Source organism: Bicyclus anynana, chromosome 2 (genome assembly GCF_947172395.1).
Source record: "Bicyclus anynana chromosome 2, ilBicAnyn1.1, whole genome shotgun sequence".
Classification (NCBI taxonomy): domain Eukaryota; kingdom Metazoa; phylum Arthropoda; class Insecta; order Lepidoptera; family Nymphalidae; genus Bicyclus; species Bicyclus anynana.
Genome location: NC_069084.1, coordinates 12,163,637 through 12,187,283, shown reverse-complemented (window position 1 = coordinate 12,187,283; position 23,647 = coordinate 12,163,637). Strand labels below are relative to the sequence as shown.

Sequence of the window (23,647 nt, the reverse complement as noted above, 5' to 3'; positions counted from 1 at the left end):
ATTTCAATAGTTCAATTTATTATTGTATAGATAACAACCTAGTAAGAAAGTAGTAGAAATTTTGCACCAAATAGTATTGAATAGTTAAATGAAAATAAATAGAAAATATTAATTTTAAATCAAGCCGTTCCTCTATACTATGAATTCGACCTTAATTCATCAGATTTTACTAACATCCTTTCATCGTCGTTATTAGGTATTTATAGTCGATGCAATCTTTATGACGTCTCGGAAAACAACTGTGGATGACGCAACGCGCAGGACATACATAAAGTCAAGACGCGTGAGGCAACTGTGGGTGATGCCTTGCCGCCGCCGCGCTTCTGCGCTATCGCTGATACCTAAAATCTTGTATTGAGCAGCTAACGCACGATGTTCCGAAACGTTATAAAGTTTGCATGCTCATTATACTATCATTAACAGAACCTTCACTCCCTCCAACTAGGTTTGTATTTTGCTAGTACTAACATAACTATTATAGAACGTACCTTCACAGCCTACCAACTAGATATTATGTAAATAACTCGTGGGTCTATGGTCTAACTGCACACCGCTCTACACTACAACTAACAACTTCGACTGGGTTTGTACTGTTATTTACTAAGCACAAAATTCACACTCGTATTATGAGATATTTTTACAATTTCGATACTTATATTTGTTGTCTTTGGAGAAAATTATCCAAATTTCCAAACTAAAAAAAAAAAATATATTGACGATCGTTCTGAAAGATTTTTTAACATGTTTTTCATATTATCAATTTAAACATTTATATATTTTTATATGATACATATTATATTTCTAAAATATAGATTAATATTTTAATTATATTATAGAAAAATGTAAAAATTCTTCAAATACAAGCATTCGAGCCATAAGTCTATTTTTGAGTAAACTAAAGAATCTTTATTTTTCTTAATTAGATAGAGAAAAACAGATAAAAAATATTTTTAGCTTCCTCACTTTCACTACAAGAAGTATATAAACAAACATAAAATACTAAAGATATTAGTAATTTTGTTTGAACGCCTATTTGTAGCTAACGATTTTACGTAGTTGTGACGTCATATTTCAGTAGTATAGGGAGTTTTCGAACGATCCACGGCAGCACCGTATTGATGTCCCTGTATCTACGAAAGTAATAATTGCAAATACAGTATTACTTCTACAAAATTGCCCGATTATTAATACCTAATGATCAAATTATTATAAATTGATATTAATAATGATTAATAAATCAAATAATGATCAAATTATGATAAATGATTATTAATAATGATTATGAATATGTCAAAAACCGAATTAGTAATATACCACTACAATCTTTGGAAATGTTTTTGTTTTCTCATCATCTGACACTCAAGGCTCGCACACCAGTCCTCTAACGGCACCCGACACCACTAACCAGCCTCAGCGACACTAACAAGGTATGGGTTTGCGTTTGTAAGTCCGTGTGTTTATATTGATGTGTGCTCCAGTCGCGTGAGTCCCGGCCGAGACTCGCCGGACCGCAATCTGCCGCATTACGGGCCACGGTTCCCGCCGAAAGGAAGGTAAGGATATCGCTAACCATACGTCAAACTTCGTAACAAACTTTCCGCTCTTTCAGTGTTTACCTCACCTAAGTGTACAGTTACCGTAGTATGTCTAAAAGTAAATAACTTAAAAGGAATATTTAGGTTGTATACAGCGCCGGCCGGTCCTAAGCAAATTTTAAAATGGAGCGAGATCCAATTATTGCGCGTCTCCTGTTTGCTCCTAATAATATGTCGATATGAGACCAATACCAAATTATGAGTGTAAAGTAAAAATGGAATGCGAAGATCTCGATCATACTCTGGGGTCACCAATCCCGATCATACTCTGGGGTGGCCAATTAAAAAACAATCGCAGTACAACTGCTCCGTGGACGGGCCGGCCCTGGTTGTATAATTCGCATCAAATAACTACTGCTCAGTGGCGCAAATGTGACATTTAATAGAATACGGACAAAATGCCGTCCAATGGCGGCTGAGTTGTTTCAATGAAAGAGATAGCGTTATTTCCGGTAGCGCCGGCATTGGTTCAATTTTGTTTTTTACTCTTCACGAAGTTATCTTGTTGGTAGCATGTTAGCGTCACTGAAGTCTGAATGTAGTGTATATAAGTAAAAAATAAATAGGTGCCTAAATAAAAAGTAAAAAAATTGTAGTAGGTTTAAACGCATAATCAAAATTATAATTATTTTAGGGAATATTTATTATACTTTAAGTATTTTAATATATTTTTTGGATATTCATAAATGGGTTACATGTACAAAGATAATATTATGTTTTTGCTTGGTTTTATTCATTTCTGGCAATAGCATGACACGGCTTATATATTTTACTTGATTTTATACGATACTGACTATTTGTAAAAGTTAGCTGGAAAAAAATATAATTATACAAGACGCTCGGAAGTATTTCCCATGACTTCAAGGTGTTGACAAGTCAATTTATAGCAGCCGAACTGCATAACTAAAAAAAAATATTATTTATGTTTTCCTACAAAGTAATTCAAATAATTCCGACTAGCCATGTAACACACGCCTTTATCTACTACTACTTTACTCCATAGATATTGCAACTGACACTCCACACTACACTAGTAAGCTACTTCATGATATTTATCAATGAATAAGTTTGGCTAGGTCATAATATAAAGATGCTATATAACGGGCACAATTTAAGATCTATTTACAAAAACACTTTTTTTTTAATTTTGAATTTTTTACTCTATAAATATTCATTTTAGAACGTGTGTTTTTAATTAATTTTCCATAGAGTTATGGGTAATACTCCCGAGCACCTTGTATATGTTCATAAAATATAAAGATATATAAACAAGATCGTATTCCTATACAGCAAAGGAGCTGAACCGGAGTTCAGGTCGCCACGAGTGAAACAACTGTGGGACAAATGGCGTACAGTGTGGCTACTAGCGTGGGAGAGACAGAGACGGCTACACGAGCGTCTTGCGCACTTGAAAGAATTGCAACGCGTGTCTAACTTCAGCTGGGACGATTGGAGAAAGCGGGTAAGTGAAATTGAACTTTATTTTGTAGCAGCTAATGTTCATTATTGTAGCATGAAATCAAATTAAATTTAATCGTTCGTCCTCAAACATAACCTGAAAAACTATGTACCTGTGCCAATTAGTCTAGCATGATGCTTTTTCGTGTAATATGACGTCTTGACCTTTGCGTCTTCGGATTATGAAAATTTGGGGTTCGGTAGGTAATAATTATGGGCAGGGCATACAGTTCGAAGAGCCGATGGACGTTGGGGTCCCAGGGTGTTGGTCGGCTCCCCACTAGATGGACTGAGAACATAAAGTGGGTTGCAGGGAGCCGCTGGATGCTGGCGGCTCGAGACCGTGATGTTTGGAAGTCTATACAAGAGACAGGCCTCTTGTCCAGCAGTGGACGTCCATCGGCTGATAATGATGATGATATTGTGAAGTATTGACTTTTCTTCCGTGTCCTAAAGAGCACGTAAACACTTCAGTAATCGTTACAGAGTCGACTGGTAAAGAAAAATAATGATAATGAATGGATTCACTGTTTCAAAATCTATTGTAGTCATATACTTAAGTCAATTGAAATGTTTTTTACATTGATACCTTGTCCTCAGTTCCTGAGATTCATGAACCACAAGAAGTCTCGCCTGACGGATCTGTTCCGTAAGATGGACAAAGACAACAACGGACTCATATCCCGGAACGAATTCATCGACGGAATTATTAACACCAGTGAGTATTTTCGCCGTAACATAGGCACTTACCTACTAACAAGTTAAAATTTAAAATTTTGAAAAACCCCGACAGTCATCACTTGAATAATACCTTTATCATGTCCTTTCATAACATTACAGTTACACAATAAGTCAAACTTATAACACCCCGTCGAGGGTTAAAAAAACTGTATCCATCGTAATTATTGTGTGATTGTGATTTAGAATCATAATCGTCTCAAAGAATGAAAAAAGAAAGCAGATTATGACATGCTTGCGAACAATTTAAATTTTTTTTTTAAACACTGACTGACTACAGTTTGTAAACTGAAATCGTCTCCGTCCCATAAACTAAATCTGCAGAGACATTACAATTTCAATACACAACTACCCCCCTTAGAAACAACACGATTAATAAATATTCTAACTGTTGAAATCGTTTTTGAGGGTAATGGCTTTTATTAATACATTTATAAAGACATTCCAAATATCCTAACTAAATATTAATAGCCTTGTAAAAATTGTGTATTTTAATAAGGACCTTCTTTGCAGAATTCGACACATCCAGATTGGAAATGGGCGCAGTGGCTGACTTGTTCGACAGAAACGGTGTCGGCCTTATTGACTGGGAGGAGTTCATCGCCGCGCTCAGGCCTGACTGGGTAAGTGTCTTTTATGTCTTACCAGTAGCGACCACAGGGTTACTACTACTACTACTACGTACTACTAGGCGTACTAGAGTAGGCACTGCACATTCATATTATACAAAACTAGTCAGGCTCCTTTTGTGCATTAATTTCGTATCCATAAGCATTAAAATAAAGTATACTGAAACAATTAGCTACAAGGTTTTTTTTTATTATTTTTAAATGGCTCCATGTGCACTACGAATGTGGCTACAAATAAATATGTAAGCGATTGTAGCACTCGTGCTGTCTATTATGCAATTCGGCTTTGCTTCATTGCACAAAAAACACTGAGTATGTGAGTCTATAATCATAATAAAAGAAAACTCGAATATCTTGAACGATGTTATTTTTTACAAAACAGTAAAAATTATAACGACATTGTATCTGACAAATTTTAAGTAGAATTTTCTTCCACAGGTTGAAAAACGTGGTCCGCCGACGGACGCGGATAAGATACATGATGAAGTGAAACGCCTGGTCATGCTGTGCACATGCAGGCAGAAGTTCAGGGTGTTCCAGGTTGGCGAGGGGAAATACAGGGTGAGTATAAATCTATATATATAAAAATTAATTGCTATTCGTTAGTCTCGCTAAAACTCGAGAACGGCTAAACGGATTTATCTCATCTTGGTCTTGAAATATTCGTGGAGGTATAGAGAATGTTTAAAAGGTGAGAAAAATCAGAATAATAGCTGGGAAAACCATAAAATCAACCCTTTTCTATTTCCCATATAAACGTTTGAGTTTTAAGCAGGGGTAGGAGTAGAATAGAGGTAGGGTAGGGGTAAGGGTAGGGGTAAGGGTAGGGTAGGGGTAGAGTAATATAGAGTAGGGATAGGGAAGAAGTGAACATAAGTCAAAGCGAAGCTTAACCGGGTCCGCTAGTATAATATAAATAAAGTAATATTATAAACGCGAAAGTTTGTATGGATGTTTGGATGTTTGTTACTCTATAACGCCGCTACTACTGTAGCGATTTAGCTAAAATTCGGAATGGTAATACATTTTACTCTGGATTAACTTTTTATCCAGAAAAAACCCACGGTTTCCCGAGATTTGCGAAAACTGATGATTTTGATGGTACGAATGTTTGTTACCTTTTCACGCCTCAACTACTGAACCGAATTAGCTGAAATTTGGTATTAAGATATATTATAGCCTGTGTTATGGGTGCTAAGGTAGATTTTATCACATAGTACACATTACTTACTTAATTACCTAGTCGTATTTTGAATTAATATTGCCATCCTTCATGATTTTCATTAGGTAGTTTTGTGTATCGAATGTAAGAATGTCGCTTATAAGAATACGAAAAATTAAATGATATTCCACTATATTTTAAATAAAAGTTTAAAATATTAAGATAAGAGTGTTGTCGCCAGTTTGGGGACTCGCAAAAGTTGCGACTAGTCCGCATCCTACGCTCCACCGTAATGGTGCGAGTGGGCGGCGGCTGGGTGGCGCTCGACGAGTTCCTGGTCAAGAACGACCCCTGCAGAGGTACGTGTCATCCGCACTCCGTCCATACACACCCACACACACGTACAGTCTCATTCTGCTACTTCATCAGTTACATGGACAACACGATGTATCTACACAAATACACACACTATCTCATTCTGCTACTTATCACCAGTTACATGAACGACACGGGGTTTTCCACACGCACAATCTCATTCTGCTACTTCATCAGTTACATGGACAACACGATGTATCTACACAAATACACACACTATCTCATTCTGCTACTCATCACGAGTTACATGAACGACACGAGGTTTTTCACACAAATACACGCACAGTCAATACGCTCAGTCTCATTCTGCTACTCGTCACCAGTTACATGAACAACACAATGTATCTACACAAATACACACACTATCTCATTCTGCTACTCATCACCAGTTACATGAACGAGACGAGGTTTTCTACACAAACACACGCAGTCTCATGTTCTCATGCTACTCGTCAACAGTTAAATAAAAAAAAAAACGATGTTTCCTCACAAATACCTACACGCTCTGTCTTATTCTGTCTCATTCTTACAAGAAAAAAATTACGTTTAATAAATACTACACAAATAAACGCCCAGTCTCGGTCTCGTTCTGCTACTTAACATCGGTTACATGAACAACTCGAGGTTTCCACACAAATACAATTACAGTCTCAGTCTGTCTCGTTCTGCTTCTCGTCACCAGTTGCAAAAACGACACGTGGTTTTCACACAAATACACGCTCAGTCTCATACTGTCTCATTCTGCTACTCGTCACCAGTCACAACAAGTCGTTATTTACTTTAATTGTTTTTGATGTTGCTTGAGTTCTCATCAATAGTAAAATGCGTTTAGTTTAGTCTACACACAAAAGGTATATAAATACAACAGAATTGGCACTTAGTTATGTTACACGCCATATATAAAGATAAAGCAACTTTGTCACTGTATAAACACAGGCGTAATACAAAGTCTTAAGTATTGTGTACCTAAGTGAAACTATATTATTGCTATTGTAGCATGGTAACAGGGCAACACACATGAAGTACATTTGAGCAAAATATATTGCACATAGTATTGTACTTCATTAATAGGTGGAACCCAATTAGTAAAGTGCTAGATTCAGTTAATATGTATAAAAAAAATACATTGGTCAATCAGAAATCATCAGGCAAATCTACAAAAAAAGTGGGTTAACTTAAACAGTTAAATAAATCATGTTGTATGTATTTTAACTGACTTCAAAAAGGTTTAGGTTCTCAATTAACTAATTTTAATTGTAAATAACTAAAACATCAGCCAGTAAATCCTATTTCACTTTTATTTTATTTTGATTATACATTATCAATCTCCAATTATGTCAAGCAGTCACCTGTTGTTACCCGTCATGTTACAATTAAAATAATATAGTTCTTTGAATTACTTAGTTATTTTTTGTAATTAATTATTAATCAATGTTTTGCCTCTGTTTATTTATTTATGGGATCATCTAATACACAAATGTCTCAATTTACCAACCTACTATCATTATTTACTACTACCATTTGTAGGTACCAGCTCTATATATCAATTCATCACATTGTTAACATTATTATTCACAACATTCATAATATTAGGAACATACCTAGTCTTTAGATAAGACTAGTAGGTACCAACTAATTTCAAATATTATAAATCATAAAGATTTTATATTTTAGGTTCCATCTATTTAATCACCAATAAATTAACCTTAATTTAAGCAAGAATGTTCGTAACAATGAGTCGAATAATATTAAAGATATGCATATATATCTACAAATTTAATTGATTAATTAATTAAAACTGAACTTTACTGAAATACCTACTATTTTATCTGTAGTCCAATAACATTATGCAAAGTAAGAAGAGTATATTTTCAACCATTTTTTTTACCAATCTGTTTAAATGTAACCAATAAAAGATACTGGACAACAGATATATAATTGGATTTCAAAGAAAATAACTTAAAGAGCAGACATTCCTTATACATGAGTTAATGATAATAATGTTTAAAAAAAAAAATCTGCAGATATACTTTAATTGTTGATGATTTTAAAAGAAATTATAAATGTTAATTATATTTAAAATAACTGCTCATTAAGTTATAAATTGTTTGTTGATTTTACTGAAATTTTTACAAGAATGAAAATTTTAGTAGAATATTTTATTGACATTCTGTTTGAATAAATAACAATTTGCTAAACAGATTGTCAATTGGTAAGTATTATTTGATGAAGTTATTAAAATATCAATTTTTATATTTTATATCATGTTCAAAGTGTCAATCAGAAACGTTACGGTAACTTACAAGTTTATGTGTTAACCCCATAACATGGGAATATAGTATTATTGTCCAATTGTCCAATAACAGGTGTTGACGGGCCCCAATTATAGTTTTTTCTGTGTCTAAAATAGTCGGGTGTTAAATAACCAAATAACAATTATTTTTAAATATTTTTATTCTAAATCCAGTACAAATGTAAGTCACAAACTACAAAAAATTTTAAATACAATAATCGAAATGCTGGCAACATTGTTAAAATTAGTAAAAAAATACAATATTTAAAATTAAGTAGAAAAAATTACAATTCAAAGTAGAAAAATTATCAAAATCACTATCACAGAAAAATTAAGTAGGTAATTTTTAAATGGCAAGAGTTACATACTAAATCAGTTTAGGAAAACATTAAATTTCCATAAAAACACATTGTCAAGGTTGTCTCATCCACTTTGGAATTTTATGACTCAAAATCCTACCTGAGATGAAAACTTGCTCTGTGAGTCATATTGTCTTGTATGGAGTTTTATAAAAAAGACCATATTATTAAGACAAAAGCTTTAGCTAGAATTTTAACAAATATTTCTAATACTATATTAGTCTTATAAAATAAAGCAATGGAACAATACTAGAGTTAATACACAATGCTAATTTAGGTTAGACCCACACTACAAGCATAAGATAAGATTTCTTAAAATGGAATTCAAATGGCAAATATTCGAGTACAAATATTGTGTGAATAATACTGTTAAACTTAACACTAAAGCGCATATGGCTTTTTGACTACATGAGTTTTTAATCTAGATAATACACAGGAAGTCTACTTCCTGTTTGAAAAGAGAATCAGTAATAATATTGAGATTCTATGTCTAGATAAGACTAAATATCATCAATCCAATTAGTCAATAGTGGTCTTCCTGATAAAGGAAGTGAGTGATGAAATCTCACTTCTCTCTGATGGCAGAGGGCTAAATTCATGTTCCTCACTCAAATTCTGAGTATCTGAAGTATTTTCATTGGCTGGCCACTGCTTGTGACTTGGCGCATATAGTACCAGCAGGGAAAATATGTATATATTCCACATTCCATATACACCTGTGAAGAATGCTGAAGTATATTCAAGTTCAATATCTTCATCCCACTTCCACTGTCCTTCAGCCACTTGACCCAAAATAAAGCCAATCACAGTCAAGGCAGCGCAAAGCAATGTAGCCAACATCATAAACATAAATCTGTATATGATCCCTTCATAGCGCAAACGGCGCACTGAGCTCATTGATGGTAAACTCTGACGTCTCTGAGATATATTTAGGAATACTTGCCAGACCATGTAACACAAGAACAAAAAGTATACTCCAGTTGAAATGCCAGCCAGTATGATGAATGTCAGCGCTAAGTTTGTGCCTAAATCTGTAACCCAGATAGAGTAAAATGGATTCCGCAACTGAACACCCCTCTCGCACATGTCAAATATGAAAAGAGAAATGCAACCCATAGCAACGGCACTCAAATGACGCCAATATTGTTTAAGAGAGCTCTGAGCCGATGTATCTTGGATCAACATATGTTCCCCGGCAAATACAAGCCAGAACGAGAACAGCATTGCATAAAATATTCCTTGTCTAATATCCCCCAGTAACAGCATGAATGGCAGGTCATATTGTAAAGTCAAATATTCTATTGGTGCATTCAAAAAGCACAATGCTATGCCTAAACTTAGCAACATCTTTTCCAGTAGGACAGGCTTCCTTTCCAAAATATGAATCCGACGCCAGAACCAGACGAGTATAGCAATGATACATGGAAAGAATACAGTTTTTAGTGAAAGCCACACTTTGGTAAAACCCCCGTTTTGGTTGATAACGGTTACCCACAAATCTTGTATATGACCAATATGGGCATTCATATCAGGTGTATCGACTGGTAACCGTAAGTTTAGTAAGTAATAGTCATGATAAAGTGAACCGAGTTCAAACAGTGGTACAGCTGAGCAGTTGTACAAGTAGTTTTCAGATTTAATATCAATGTCACAGTCTAGAACTCTCGTTTCCGTCGACTGTGTGTACAGTTTCCAAGCGTCGTCCGGGTCGCCTTTGTTTCGGTAGGCCAACCGCGCGTCTATCGTGATCGCACTCCGCGATGTCATTTCCATCTGAGAGTGGTAACGTATATCAACTTGTAAAACGCCAATCAAATTCTGTTGCCATCTTGAATAGTCGTAAGCCTGCGACTCGCGAGGCACCGGCATTTGAAATGCAAAGACGATGTCGCGCTCCGATACGTCGTGATGAATGCTGTCAAGGTCGATCTTCTCACATTTACCCGCGCCGCGATAGTAATACCACTTCGTTGTGTCATTTTTCATAATAGATGTATCTTTACATATGGTACCGAGAATATTTTGTGCGTTTGCAGGCACGGGTGCGACCAAACCACCGATTAGGAAACATATTACTTGGCACAACAAAAGAAATGTCACTAATACAGTGAGTTTCCGCCCGCTTAAGTTTTCAATTATAGTCCCCGCCATTTTAGGCGTTTTAACGAAGAGTATTTAGGTATACGAGATTGTATTTAGTATTCACTCACGTAAATCGACCGAATTCCATTGTTGTTGAAACCGACGCTAATTGACAGAATGACATTGACAATTGACATGCGCACTGCAGTATTGAGTATAAAATGTTGCCAGCATACAGTCACTGATAAATAACGTTACGGTAACGGTTATTACAGTACGGTAAAATTTATAATACAATAGTTTTTCTTTTTATAAAGTGCTATTACTTTTTCAAAATGAAATAATATTTTAAATGAAAAATATTTTTGATTAAATTAATAACAAACGAGAAACTGTCCTTGCTCCATAGGTAACCTTTAATCTCCTTGATATTTTAGAATGTTTGAGAAACATTTAATAGCTAGTTTTGGCAATATCGTTGGGCTAAAAGTAAATACCGTTTAATGTCCACTTTTATTGATGTTGCTACTAATTTACTAATTCGTATTCGCTTTGCCCGATCCAATCCTTTCATCCTTATTTTTTATATATTATTTTTATTGTGTTCTATCCCATTAAACCTTATTTTATGTAGTTTCGTTAGTGCTACCGCTGCCTGATCCGAGCAAACCGGAACAGCATGAAGCTTGTTGTCCGCTCGGTAATTTAATAATACGATCTGCAATGGAATATTTCTAATTAAGTAAACTTCTTTCACAATTGTATTTTTTTAAGATCACAAATTATAATTACTCCATTACAGATCTAACATTGTTGGAGTGGCTTAACAATTTTAGTTAATATTGCCAGGGGAAATATATTTTGCTACTTTTTATAATAAATGCTTTAAAATTTATTGTACCAAGCAAAATATATAGAATCATTAAGAAAAGCTGTAAATATTACGCCTTTATTGGTTAATTTGAGATTTAGATTATTTTGCTTGTACGATGTACATGTTTCCTTAACTAAGCATGTTTTATTTTATTTGCATACGGTATTTGTAATTATAATAGTATGTACTTAGTTTTGTATATAAGTCAAGTGCAAGATCATGCTATCATTTCACTCCTGACATAATTTATATCAGTATTGCACATTGTTTTATGGGATTAAAATTTGAGTAAAAGTTGTTTTATTGAATAGGTACCATTCAAGTACAACATAAGACTTGCTCTTGATTTATATTAATTGCATATATTTTGGTGGAAGTGATAAAACTAATTGTATTTTATAATTCCTATCCTAAATGCACACACATTTTACATTGATTTTATTTTGTTAATTGCGTTATGTTCGTTTGTTTTTGTTATGACATGTTCTGATTTTGTTTGTTGTTTTTTTCTTTTCCTCACTACCAATGCACGCTCCTATTTTTTTTACACTTTTGGTGTTTTTTTTAACCCTTCCTGTTACCGAACGGTTTATTTCAACCTTTCCTATCCCACCCTTATTGTGAACCTGCACATCGGACGCCGCCCGCATGCAGCCAAGGGTCGCACCAACATCGAACTGCGAGAACAATTCATTCTGGCTGATGGAGTGTCGCAGAGCATGGCGGCGTTTAGACCGCGTACGCCTCGTTCTAACACAAATACACCTCCTTCTACTGGACCTATTACGAAGGTAAGTAGCTAAAATTGCTACAATTTTATATTAATGAAACCTTTTCTACAGGTTAAGAATTTGTAAGCTATAATTCTGCACATGTACTACATAAAGCGCACAGTAGAGTAGAGGGAGCAATTCGGTTTGGGATTTCTTTTTTTTGCTTTTTTGTTGCATCTTGTACATGGATTATTGCCATCCATTTGCAAGAGGCATCGTCGTGGTTGCAGCATGCAATGAGCTCGTAGCGTTGTCGTATTGCATTAGTGTGCTCAAAGCTACGCATCTCGGCAAAGCTCGTGTAGTGTTCGGTGTTGTTTGCTCTTTGTACCTTTCATTGGATCCACTGCATTGGAGAGGTGGCACGACAACGAGTATGGATTTAATGGTAGGTATCGTATTTTGTTACTCCCTCTCCCGCTACATCCTTTCTTACCCCCATGACACCAATTCACGAGTCCGTCGGCTAAGCGTGTGGACAAATCGAAATCTGGTCTCGAAATAACGCGTTTCGGCTAAAGATTGGCACTATGAAATATTGTTCGAATGTCCCTTCCCTCCTTAATGAATGGCTTCCGGTTTTGTATTAATGCGTTTAGCGGAGGAGTTTATGGAGCAGCTAAGGCCTATATTTGAGGCTCTCAGGCAGCGGGAGGAGCTTCCGTGTTCGTACCCGCTCCACGTGGGTTCAACACATGGCACAAAGCAAGCTTTCATTTACGGCCACTCAAGATCGCAAGGATCGACGACGCCTGGCGCTCACCACTATACACATCACCACGGATACCAGCCTTCTCCGGGATACCATTGGGTAATGCATAGGCTATGTGAGAGTTTTGCAGTTGATTGCACACTTATTAAACGTTGAAAGTAGGCATTGAGTACTGTTTTTGTTTTGTGTATATCTGTGTTTTAGACAATATATCGAACATGTTAAGACTAAATGGTTTAGTCTATTGTAGTTAGCATGCACATTGTCTGTAATTGCTGATAACTTCGTAGTAGGTACATTCATCTATCGATATTACATTCTAGAATAATTAATCCCATCAGCAATAAATAAGCCATTTTTATGCTAAAGAGTTTCAGTTGATTTTTGTGTAATTAATATTATCATTTGTGTTGAATTTTTCTGGATTTGAATTTCACTTTTAATATTGAAAAATTTTTTTTATGATAATGTTAATCGTTTTTTATAATATAGGTACGAGAGCGCACAGTTCGTTCAGTGCCTATGTCTGCGGGAGCAGCTGCAGGCCGTGCCTCGAGGTCCTCTCTAAGCGCCGGGACACCGGACTCGCTTAGTGATAACGAAGCTGCGAGCGGTCTCGGCCAGAGATATAGAAAACCCAGTGTACCAAGGTATACTTCTTTATATTCCAATTAAATTAACAACCGTTTAACCGAAACCGTGTTAGGTTTACATCTGGATTTATTTATTTTTATTAGGATATTAACTATTAACCAACAAACATTTGTCTTCCCCTTCTAATTTCGGCAAAAGCTTATGCCTATGACTGTTAGGATATAGCCTCAATTCTACCTATTGATTAAACTTAGCAATTTCAATTAAGTATTCCTTAACTTGTTAACCATAGAATGTGTTAATTTATTTCAATAAACTGTGTGTGTCATTTTAGATCAACCTTAACGCCCAGCGGTTCTCGGCCAGGATCCAGGCCAGGATCGAGAACAGGATCAAAACCACCGTCTAGACATGGGTCGAATTTATCTCTAGATAGTACAGGTATGGTTTGTTTTTATTCTGATTCTTTACTCAATTTAATTGTAAACATTGAAGATACAAATGTATTTTATTTTAACATAGTATAAAACAAAATCGCTTCCCGCCATATTTTTGTACATTCAAAACGCATAGGTATATATTTTAAACTATGGGATGGGTTTTAATGCTGTTTACACTGTTGGTATGTCATGTCACGAAAGTAGTGTTCAAAATATGAAATCTATACTAATATTATAAAGCTGAAGAGTTTGTTTGTTTGTTTGATTGAACGCGCTAATCTCTGGAACTACAGGTCCGATTTGAAAAATTCTTTCAGCAATAGATAGCCCATTTATCGAGGAAGGCTATAGGCTATATATTATCCCTGTATTCCTATGGGAACGGGAACCACGCGGGTGAAACCGCGCGGCATCAGCTAGTAGATATATAATTAAATAATTGTTATGTTCCATCCAATGTTTTTAGATGAAGTGTTAACTCCGTCTCGCATCCCTATGCGCAAAGTGGCAAGTACGCGTGCATCAACCGCTCGAGCGGCCGCAAATGCTAGCAAACTGGGAGTTACTACACCCAATGGTGGCTCGCGCCCAAGAACTCCAACCGGATTTCTTACGCCAGCAAGTGGAAGGTACGTTTAAATTAGTAACACCTACAATAATTACGCTTACATGAAGATAAAACCGAATAAAATGTTTTTTTTCTAGTTTTTGTTAAATTTACAAAAAATATGTTAAATGCTAAGTTGAATGGAACACTGTTTTTACTCTTCATGTATTTTTAAATATAGAATAAATTAACTCATAACCACCTTAACCACGTTGTTATGATAATCGCAAAATATTTCGCACTGAAGTTTTCATGCAATGGACATTTAAAATGTGTTGCCATTGTTATCCCGTGGCTAACTTGTTCTCTAATTATTATTGATGGGTATGGGCAGGTTACCTAGCGGTGCGATGTACCGCACGTCCAGTATTCCGACACTCTCACCGGTACCGGCGTTAGTAAGGTACATACAATGATTTGTCGGGTTTGTCCGTTTGTTGATTGCATCCGAAGGTGGAAATACGATCGCAATCTGTTATCAATACATAATTATTTGCCTATTAATGAAATGTGAATTTATTTAGGGTTAAAATTAAAGTTTAGTGATGGCAGATAATGTGTCAACAAATTACGGTCGTAATAATGCAAAAGATTGTTATTAAGACACCACGTGGCTTTTAGAGGGGAAATTGTTGCGTAGTGGCGTCTGCAAAAGTGTGACCCATTTCAAAAGTTGAGAACTGTTGTCTTGTTTATCTGGTGGAGGTTTCATTGAAAATCAAGTATACATACTAAACTAATTCATAGCATGCTTAAGTGATGAGATAACATAGGTCACAGCATTTTTAAGAGTGGCATTTTCTAACAAATCTATTATGTAACACGATAATTATACTTAATTAAATTATATTTTTCCTTTTCACATGCATCGTTTACGAAAATGGATACACAAAATTATAGTTCGACACATTCCCAGCCATCTTCAATGGCATCTGAACCTCCGAAGTCCTTATCCCACACTCATCCTGCATTCCATACCCAGGGGCCTACCAAAATTCCCGTGTACGTCGGAAACCGGTCGCAGCGCACGCCATCTGTGGAACGAAAGTTTAAAACTTCACGCAAATCTCAGTCCCGAGAGGCTTCACAAGATCCAAGTCCTATTTCCCATGACCCTAAATCTGACCAAAGAAGTCCGGAAGATGATTCCTCACTGTTCAGCATATCGGGAATGACCAGTGACAATGAATATGAGAGTAATATAAGCGAGTCAAGCGGTGAAGCGTCAAAGCCAACCCAACGAGATATCAGAGGGTACAAACTTATTGATTGTATCGTTGTTTTGCCCTTATTTTTTGGATTGATGCTCGTTGATATTCATTTTATATAGTCTACCATTACATAGCAGCTGCATTAAGTCATCTGCTTGTCCACTGTTTTCATGTCGTTTATTTTTTTCATAATTAATGTCACTCCATCATTATCATTTTAAACACTGTATCGCTTCAATAATTATTACAGACAATACAAATTAAGTAATTTTAAACAGAAAATATTTTTTAACATTTGCTTGCATACTTTTATGTTAAATCTTTATTAACCATTTAATTTGTTTATTGATTTACTTTTACATTATATCATTATATTCACTAATAGCTTTGCATTTTGTGTTTGATTTACTAATAATTTTTAAGGTTGTATTTAATTTTTTTCTGTGTTTACGTACCTATTGTATCTGTTTTAAGATGATGCACTAAGTATTTTTTGAGTTATGCACAATACAAAGTACAAATATTCATCATAATATTCAAATGAAAAATTGAGTGACATATTGGAGATTGATGAAACAGTATAATGTTTATTAATAATGGATGTTTATATTTTGTACCAAAGAACTTCTGAAATTTACTAATAACGTACAATAGCAAATGCACTAACAACTTTCTTCTGTTCATCTGTATCTAATCTTTCTTCCGTCTCTGTGCTTCGCTAACATCGCCGTAGGAGTGGATCGTTTGCCTCCACCGACGGTCAGACGCCCAGCAGAAGTCGCATACCGGTGCCTAAGGAGGCTAATAGTCATACTAGGTAATACTTAGTTATGTAGCTTGTATTTCAGACTTTGGTTTCAGGTTTTTCTTTTTTTATTTCTTTAGTTTTACAATATTACAAGGTTTTTAGTGTGAGTTAGCTTGATGCATGGTATCCGGATTTGCATGACACGACAAGACTTTAATTCATTGAAATGTTGTAGACAACGGACGCCGTCTGGAAGCACAACACCAGTGCGCCCCGGACAGCAAACCGCCGCATCGCGTCTCGTGAGGCGGCCGTCCGACGCCACGGACAGCGGCGCGCCCGCCACTCCTGTCACCCGCCGAACGTCCTCGTCATCCACAAAAACTACAGAGAAACGCGAACCTTTCCGACTCTAGACGAAATAATTTGTAATGCAAATATCATTCCCGCCACAATTTCGCCATATTGATTATTATTTATTAATTTTCAATATGGCGAAGTTTTGATTAGATTTTTTAAATTATGTGTAGCCTAAGCTGGTCGCTTTGATTTATTACAAATATAATCTAACGCTGTTTACGCAAATTTTATTATTTGTAAGCTAGTGTATGTTTAATATTGTTACAAGCGATAAAATAAATCAGAGCGTCAGCTCTGCTACGCATTCAAGTGCCGATGAAACGATTATTATATTATTACTAACAGTAAATTAACACATTCGCGATTTAAGCCAAGCTTGTATAATAATTGCGAAGTTGGCTTCTAATTAGTAACAACTATAGATTGTAGTAAAACATAAAGTCTGCACTTGTTGCCTTGTATACTTATTTTCTACGATCCCTGCCACTTTACATGTTGGTTTTTGTGCTGTCAGTATATTTTTACTGATCAAATTCATTTTCTTTATTTCTTTGTGAATACTTTCTTATTTATTGTCAAAGTTGCCATAATTATTAGTGTATATTATATACGTATTAGTTCTACTAGGGACAGAAAGTGTGATTTTGTAAAAGATTTTTGTATTTTTCTTTTAGGGACCATTTTATTTAAGGAGTATCCATTCGTATGCAATTACCAGTAACCACTTATACCTTGTTGTTATAGCTTATAGTAACGCCAGACTGTAGGATTTGATTAACTGGTTTGAGATGTTGCTGGTAATTATTTGAGGTGATAATAGAGTTATTGTTTGTAATGCACAATCATGTTTCCTCTTATTTAAATAATATGTTCGTTTGATTCTCTTTGTAGAAATATAATAATTTATCAACAATCGTAGGATTTACTTTATGTATGTGATTATTTTTTACACTTATGCACAATATATTTATTGTGATTGCATTAAGAATTTTGCATAGAACTGGTAAACGTAACTTGAAACATTTCGACTGACGCCAGAGCCGTATGAATCTATTATGCTTACCAGAAATTTGCCACCTTAAGAAATTCCATAGCGGACTTTTATTTTAGTAAATAACTGAAGTACACATTGTCGACACAAAAGACATTTACTTAATAAAATTATATTATGATAAAACATTTTTATATATGAAAAGAATGCTTTAATATGTAACCTTCCTTAAAAATGTTAACCAACACTCACATTTACTTGTTATTTTTATTATAAATCTGACTTTAAGAATAGGTCTTTATTATTAGAGATATTGTAAAACTATTAATCTGGTCATTTTTATTTAAATCATTGTTGTATTTGTTAAATGTAAAATCAAAATAAATTTACTAAAAGCTTGCAATATTTTTTGTATAATATTTCTGAAGAGCTACTACAGTTTTAAAATCTCATAATTGATTTCAAAATAAAAAATAACATTAATTATCTATTTTTTTATTTTCCACCTCCAAATATTCAGTTTTATGAGAAGATTTCGAATCTAGATATATCTACAAATCTCTTCACCTTTTCCATGTCCCATGACTTTTTCTCACCATTATCAGCTTAGTTTAACGTCCCACTAGAAGACTAGGCCTTCCTCCTTACATCAGAGAGCTTAGACCGACTACGCTGCTTCAATGCGGGTTGGTGAGGTTAGGGTGATAAGGTTGAATTTTTAGTCGATGTGATGATAAATATACTGACTGGACCAATAGCTTAACGTGCTCTCCGAAACATGGGTGTAACATCACCGACTTCCCCATTTTGAGCTGAGAAGTTTAGCTGAATTTTTTTTTAAAGAAATAAAAGCTCAGTATTTCATAGCCCCCCAGGACGAAGCCATTTAGATGGTAACCATGGTAACTATATGTAATTACATAGTAATTTGAGACAGAAGGTCCCTTAACCCTTAATAATACAAGGGGAATATATTAGCCCTTATGGAGTGAATAAAGTACTGACTTCACATCACAACGTTTTACGGTAGAACATGTGAGTTGCGAGAATTTAAATGTCAATTAAACAAAATCTGGAACTGCTGTTTAACAATTTAACTATTTGTAAGAATAAAAATGTGTAAAATCCCACTCTAGAGCTCCTCTCTATCTCTCGAGGAGTCTCACAAATGTTACGGACTGTAACAAAGAGGAAGATGGACTAACAGTATGGCAAAAAAAAAACACGAATTTCAATGAAACACCTTATAGATGGCTGCTAAGATTTACTACTGGATCTTTCAAACAAAACCTTGGTTACGTTAGTTATTACGAATCTAATTGCCCAAATTAATGTTGGCGTGGCGTAATTATACGTGTATAATTCTAACAAAAAAATTATAAAATAAAGAATTTATAAAAAGCTTTGACAACATGCAGGTGTCAGGTGATGCCATATTATTCATTCAGTGAGAGATCGCAAGGTAAATTAACTTATCATCGTCATGTGTGTTATCGTCATTGTTAAGCTAACGTTATTTTAATTCAAATAACAATACGTCCGTAAAATTTTTATATGGTAACATTTTTGCTAGATTCTGATTCGGTGCCTACAGAGTAATAACCTTCAGTGGCAGCCGCAGACAGAGGTGTGACCACAGCGTAGAGTAGACAGAGAAAGTAATAGAATCTTAGACCATTAAAAAGATATTGGATAAAATGACTTTCTTCTACATTATTTAATTAATTTTAGTCCCGACTGTTTTCTAATTACTTTCTACATTTCTGGACTGAGCCGGTTTTTTTTTCTTTTAATTTTTTTTATACTTTATGCAGTCGGGTTTTTTTATTTGTTTAATTAATTTATTTATTTATTGTTTAATGTTTCATAGGGATTCTGATTAAAAATCAAGGGTATATTTTTTTTTAGTAATCCACCGATTTTTTTGACCAAATCTACCGCAGTGACGTCCACACTCCACAGACCACAGATTAATAGAAGACCTCCTCCTCCGAGAGGCGAGACCACTGTCATTAATGTCATGTCATTTTAGACATTAGAGAAAGTGATTGGTAACAAACAAAACAAAACAAATTATGAAATTAGCAATTTAAACCCAAATAAAACATCGAAGTGCTACAGTGATATCCTGAGAATTAAAATAATGGTAAATCTTAACATGGACGGACCAGCTAGGGATCAGGTAATGAAATTGATACAAGAAAAAGATCGAATAGAGAATGAGATCCGCGAGCAAAATTTGGTTCTGGAAGAAAATAATATTGGAATGCAAGATCCACTTGTAGATGGGGATGGTTATCCGCGCAATGACATTGATGTCTATAAAGTAAGACATGCCAGGCATCTAATTATTTGTAAGTATATTTTCGTTACTAGACTTGATATTATTGCTGATGGCAGTGACTAAGCGTTTTGGGAAACACCATGTTTCTCAATCGTTATAGCTCAGTTACACTCGCGACTCGTACATCGCCTCGCGGCTCGTCTCGGCGAGTGTAAATGAGGTACTATACTATATCAAGACTGATCTTTTGATCAATGTATCTGCAAACTCAGTCTCCCAGGACTTAACAGATATTGTGTTGAATGATGCAAAAAAATATTTCACAGTATATCTTCCAAGGAAAATCATAGAGGACCCATAAAAATAAAGTGTTCAGGCATTGTATTTTCAGCGCAACATTTGTAACTTACTGATAGCAGATAATCAGATTATGCTGCCTGCTATTTGCACAGTGCTATTAAGTAAAAATGAAAATCTTTGTCATCAGACAATTATTTATTGAACAATCTTAAATAAAGTACTTCTAGCAAAAAATTTTTGAATACTACTTGATGAAGCTAGGAATACCTAACCATACTGAAAATGACCAATCAACATGTCATGTCTATTGTCTAGGAGAAATTTATTTATCATAAATTTTCCATAATTTTTTTACTCATTCAACTGTTATTAAGTTTTTAACAGAAAAATATTACTTTTTATTTTACAGGTCTACAAAATGACCATAAAAATATAATGAAACAAATTGAAAGAGGCCTTGGAGAAGTGCACTCACAATTTCGTGCTAATGGTGAAGGAACCTCGAGTAATGGTCAATCACACAGCCAACACATTAATGGCTACGCTGAAGTCACACACAATGTTAGTGATGCCCGTCCAAATGCAAATGATCAAGGATTTGCAGTCATAGCATTTGTACTTTTGGGATCTCCTGCTGATACTGCTGTAAGTGTATTTTACAGAGCAAACAACTAACATCCCTAAAGACCACACATTAAAAGTGTATTAATATTATGATCTAACAAATGACTATGTGATTAGTTTATATGCACTAAAAGTGAGTTAAGCTACCAGCTAAATCTTTCTAGAACCTGCTTAAATTTTGACATGAGCCTTTAATTTCTCAGCAAATCCCACCAAATCTGGCTGGGTACAGGAGAACATTGCTATTGGTTGAAAGTCGTCTCATGTTAGGCTTGCTACTCTGAAAATTATTAGTGTTGATATTTTATAAATTATATATTTATTAAAAAATTGTATCTGTCTGAAAAAATTTAAACTACTCGACAGATTTAAACAAAGTTTGGTACAATTATTCTTCATACTCCTGGGCAGGTTATAGTATACTTTTCATCACGTTACGATCAATAGGAGCAGAGCAGTGAAGGGCAATGTTGGAAGTTACTCCATTTTTACATTAAAGAGGTCTAGGTGCGGACTAAATCGTGGGCGTCTGCTAATGCCTAATATCGTCTAATGTTTATAATGTAGTATATTAGAGCTTACGAGCCGTGATAGCCCAGTGGATATGACCTCTGCCTCCGATTCCGGAGGGTGTGGGTTCGAATCCGGTCCGGGGCATGCACCTCCAACTTTTCAGTTGTGTGCATTTTAAGAAATCAAATATCACGTGTCTCAAACGGTGAAGGAAAACATCGTGAGGAAACTTGCACACCGCAAATTTCTTAATTCTCTGCGTGTGTGAAGTCTGCCAATCCACATTGGGCCAGCGTGGTGGACTATTGGCCTATCCCCTCTCATTCTGAGAGGAGACTCGAGCTCAGCAGTGAGCCGAATATGGGTTTAGAATGATGATGATGATATTAGAGCTTTAGGTATGATTTAGTGATTGTTTCTGATCAAATTAACTGATACTTTTTCAGGGTCTACATGAAAATGATGAACTCCTCGAATTTGGGACGATCAATGCCACCAACTTTACAGATCTGAACCAAGTCAATAACCTCGTGCAGCACTCTGTGGGCCAACCTATTCAACTGAGGGTAAGAAGAGGCTCTGTTGTCCTGAGCCTCACCATCACACCCAGAGTGTGGACCAGGCCTGGTTTGCTTGGCTGTCGTATTGAGAAGAAATCTTAATTACACATACTTTTCTATATGTATGTATGTATATTTTTATAAATTAAATAAATAATATAATTTAAGTAAAGTTTCATAAGTTTTACCTTGTAATTTATGTACAAATAAAAAATAATTACAATATAAAAGAAATAAAATCTTACTAATATTATAAAGCTGAAGAGTTTGTTTGTTTTATTGAACGCGCTAATCTCAGGTACTACTGGGCATATTTGAAAAATTCTTTCAGTGTTAGATAGCCCATTTATCGAGGAAGGCTATTTTTATAGGCTATATATTATCCCGGTATTCCAACGGGAACGGGAACCACGCGGGTGAAACCGCGTGGCGTCAGCTAGTCTATTATAAAAAAGTAAAGTTTCATTGCATACTCATAGATGCTTTTCAAATATACAACTGCATCTGTAAATTCAAACTGCACATTTTTATCATTAGAATTTTTTCACATGGGAAAGTTTTCTTAATTTGTTGGAAAAAATAAAAAAAGATGGTTCTTCTCCATTGACCTCTTATAATAAAAGGATGCACATTCATGTAGAAAATGTCACTTAAAAACTGGCGAATTTTGCTTCACCAGATTTAGAATTACATATTAGTAAAGAAGATTATACCTAAAAGCCTTTAAATATAGTCCAATACTCATTGAAATCCCAAATTTAGAGCAAATTTAACCTTAAGGATTGAGTTTTAGGTTGAATTTGCAAATTTGACCACTTGAATTGAGTGCCAAGAAGTTGTGTTTAGCACTCAATGAGTGGGGACGTTTTTTGGTTGCTGATCGTGCATCCACTTTTTAATAGGAGATTGATGTTCTTCTCCTATCTATTATCTCTTGTAATATATACAAAGTATTAATCTTACACATATAGCTTTAAAAAATTAAGCGCCTTAACATCATCTTGTACAAACTAATGAGACTATCTGAGTCTAAAGCACTGACCCAACTTTGAGCTGCTGTTATTTTCTTCATAGAAAGAAATAAAATTTACTATTACTCATTGGCGTGCGCTTCATAAATGCGATAAATAAATTAATTAAACAAATGAAAAAACCCGACTGCATAAATTATACAAAAACTGAAAAGAAAAAAAAACAAGCTCGGGTTTTTTTATTTGTTTCATTAATTTATTTATTTCACACCTTTTTAGTTACGATAGATGGTGAATTTCGGTTTTATTTGTTACGTTGGTTACATGTTACAAAGTACGATTGTATACCTACGTATAACCGAGGTTAAGTAATTATTCAAAAAGATCTACGGAA

The 23,647-nt window shown here is 34.9% G+C and overlaps 3 protein-coding genes across 35 annotated transcripts in view; 2 read left to right on the top strand and 1 right to left on the bottom strand.

The window, feature by feature from the left end:
* The window catches only part of LOC112045305 (microtubule-actin cross-linking factor 1), a 301,412-nt gene extending 282,925 nt beyond the window's left edge, over positions 1–18,487 (top strand). For 18 of the 33 annotated variants that reach the window (XM_052884590.1, XM_052884658.1, XM_052884572.1 and 15 more), the window contains 14 exons: positions 1,479–1,553; positions 2,886–3,057; positions 3,654–3,771; positions 4,305–4,414; positions 4,859–4,981; positions 5,824–5,941; positions 12,938–13,149; positions 13,543–13,700; positions 13,979–14,085; positions 14,551–14,713; positions 15,026–15,094; positions 15,592–15,945; positions 16,636–16,719; positions 16,886–18,487. In XM_052884590.1, the coding sequence (XP_052740550.1) occupies positions 1,479–1,553; positions 2,886–3,057; positions 3,654–3,771; positions 4,305–4,414; positions 4,859–4,981; positions 5,824–5,941; positions 12,938–13,149; positions 13,543–13,700; positions 13,979–14,085; positions 14,551–14,713; positions 15,026–15,094; positions 15,592–15,945; positions 16,636–16,719; positions 16,886–17,066 (2,044 nt within the window). In that variant the 3' untranslated portion in view covers positions 17,067–18,487. Of the gene's footprint in view, positions 1–1,478; positions 1,554–2,885; positions 3,058–3,653; positions 3,772–4,304; positions 4,415–4,858; positions 4,982–5,823; positions 5,942–12,219; positions 12,357–12,937; positions 13,150–13,542; positions 13,701–13,978; positions 14,086–14,550; positions 14,714–15,025; positions 15,095–15,591; positions 15,946–16,635; positions 16,720–16,885 lie in introns of those variants that run through there. The other 15 variants (XM_052884654.1, XM_052884648.1, XM_052884548.1 and 12 more) reach the window with 9 other exon arrangements.
* Positions 8,394–10,852, bottom strand: LOC112045307 (protein wntless). Its single transcript, XM_024081438.2, has one exon. The coding sequence runs from the start codon at positions 10,758–10,760 to the stop codon at positions 9,129–9,131; it is 1,632 nt and encodes a 543-aa protein (XP_023937206.1). The 5' UTR covers positions 10,761–10,852; the 3' UTR covers positions 8,394–9,128.
* A 1,548-nt stretch (positions 18,488–20,035) lies between the features above and the next one.
* LOC112045308 (26S proteasome non-ATPase regulatory subunit 9) lies at positions 20,036–22,454 on the top strand. The gene is made up of 3 exons (XM_024081439.2): positions 20,036–20,355; positions 20,995–21,230; positions 22,169–22,454. Exons 1-3 carry the CDS (start codon positions 20,145–20,147, stop codon positions 22,382–22,384), a joined length of 663 nt encoding a protein of 220 aa, XP_023937207.2. The 5' UTR covers positions 20,036–20,144; the 3' UTR covers positions 22,385–22,454.
* Positions 22,455–23,647: the final 1,193 nt, after the last annotated feature.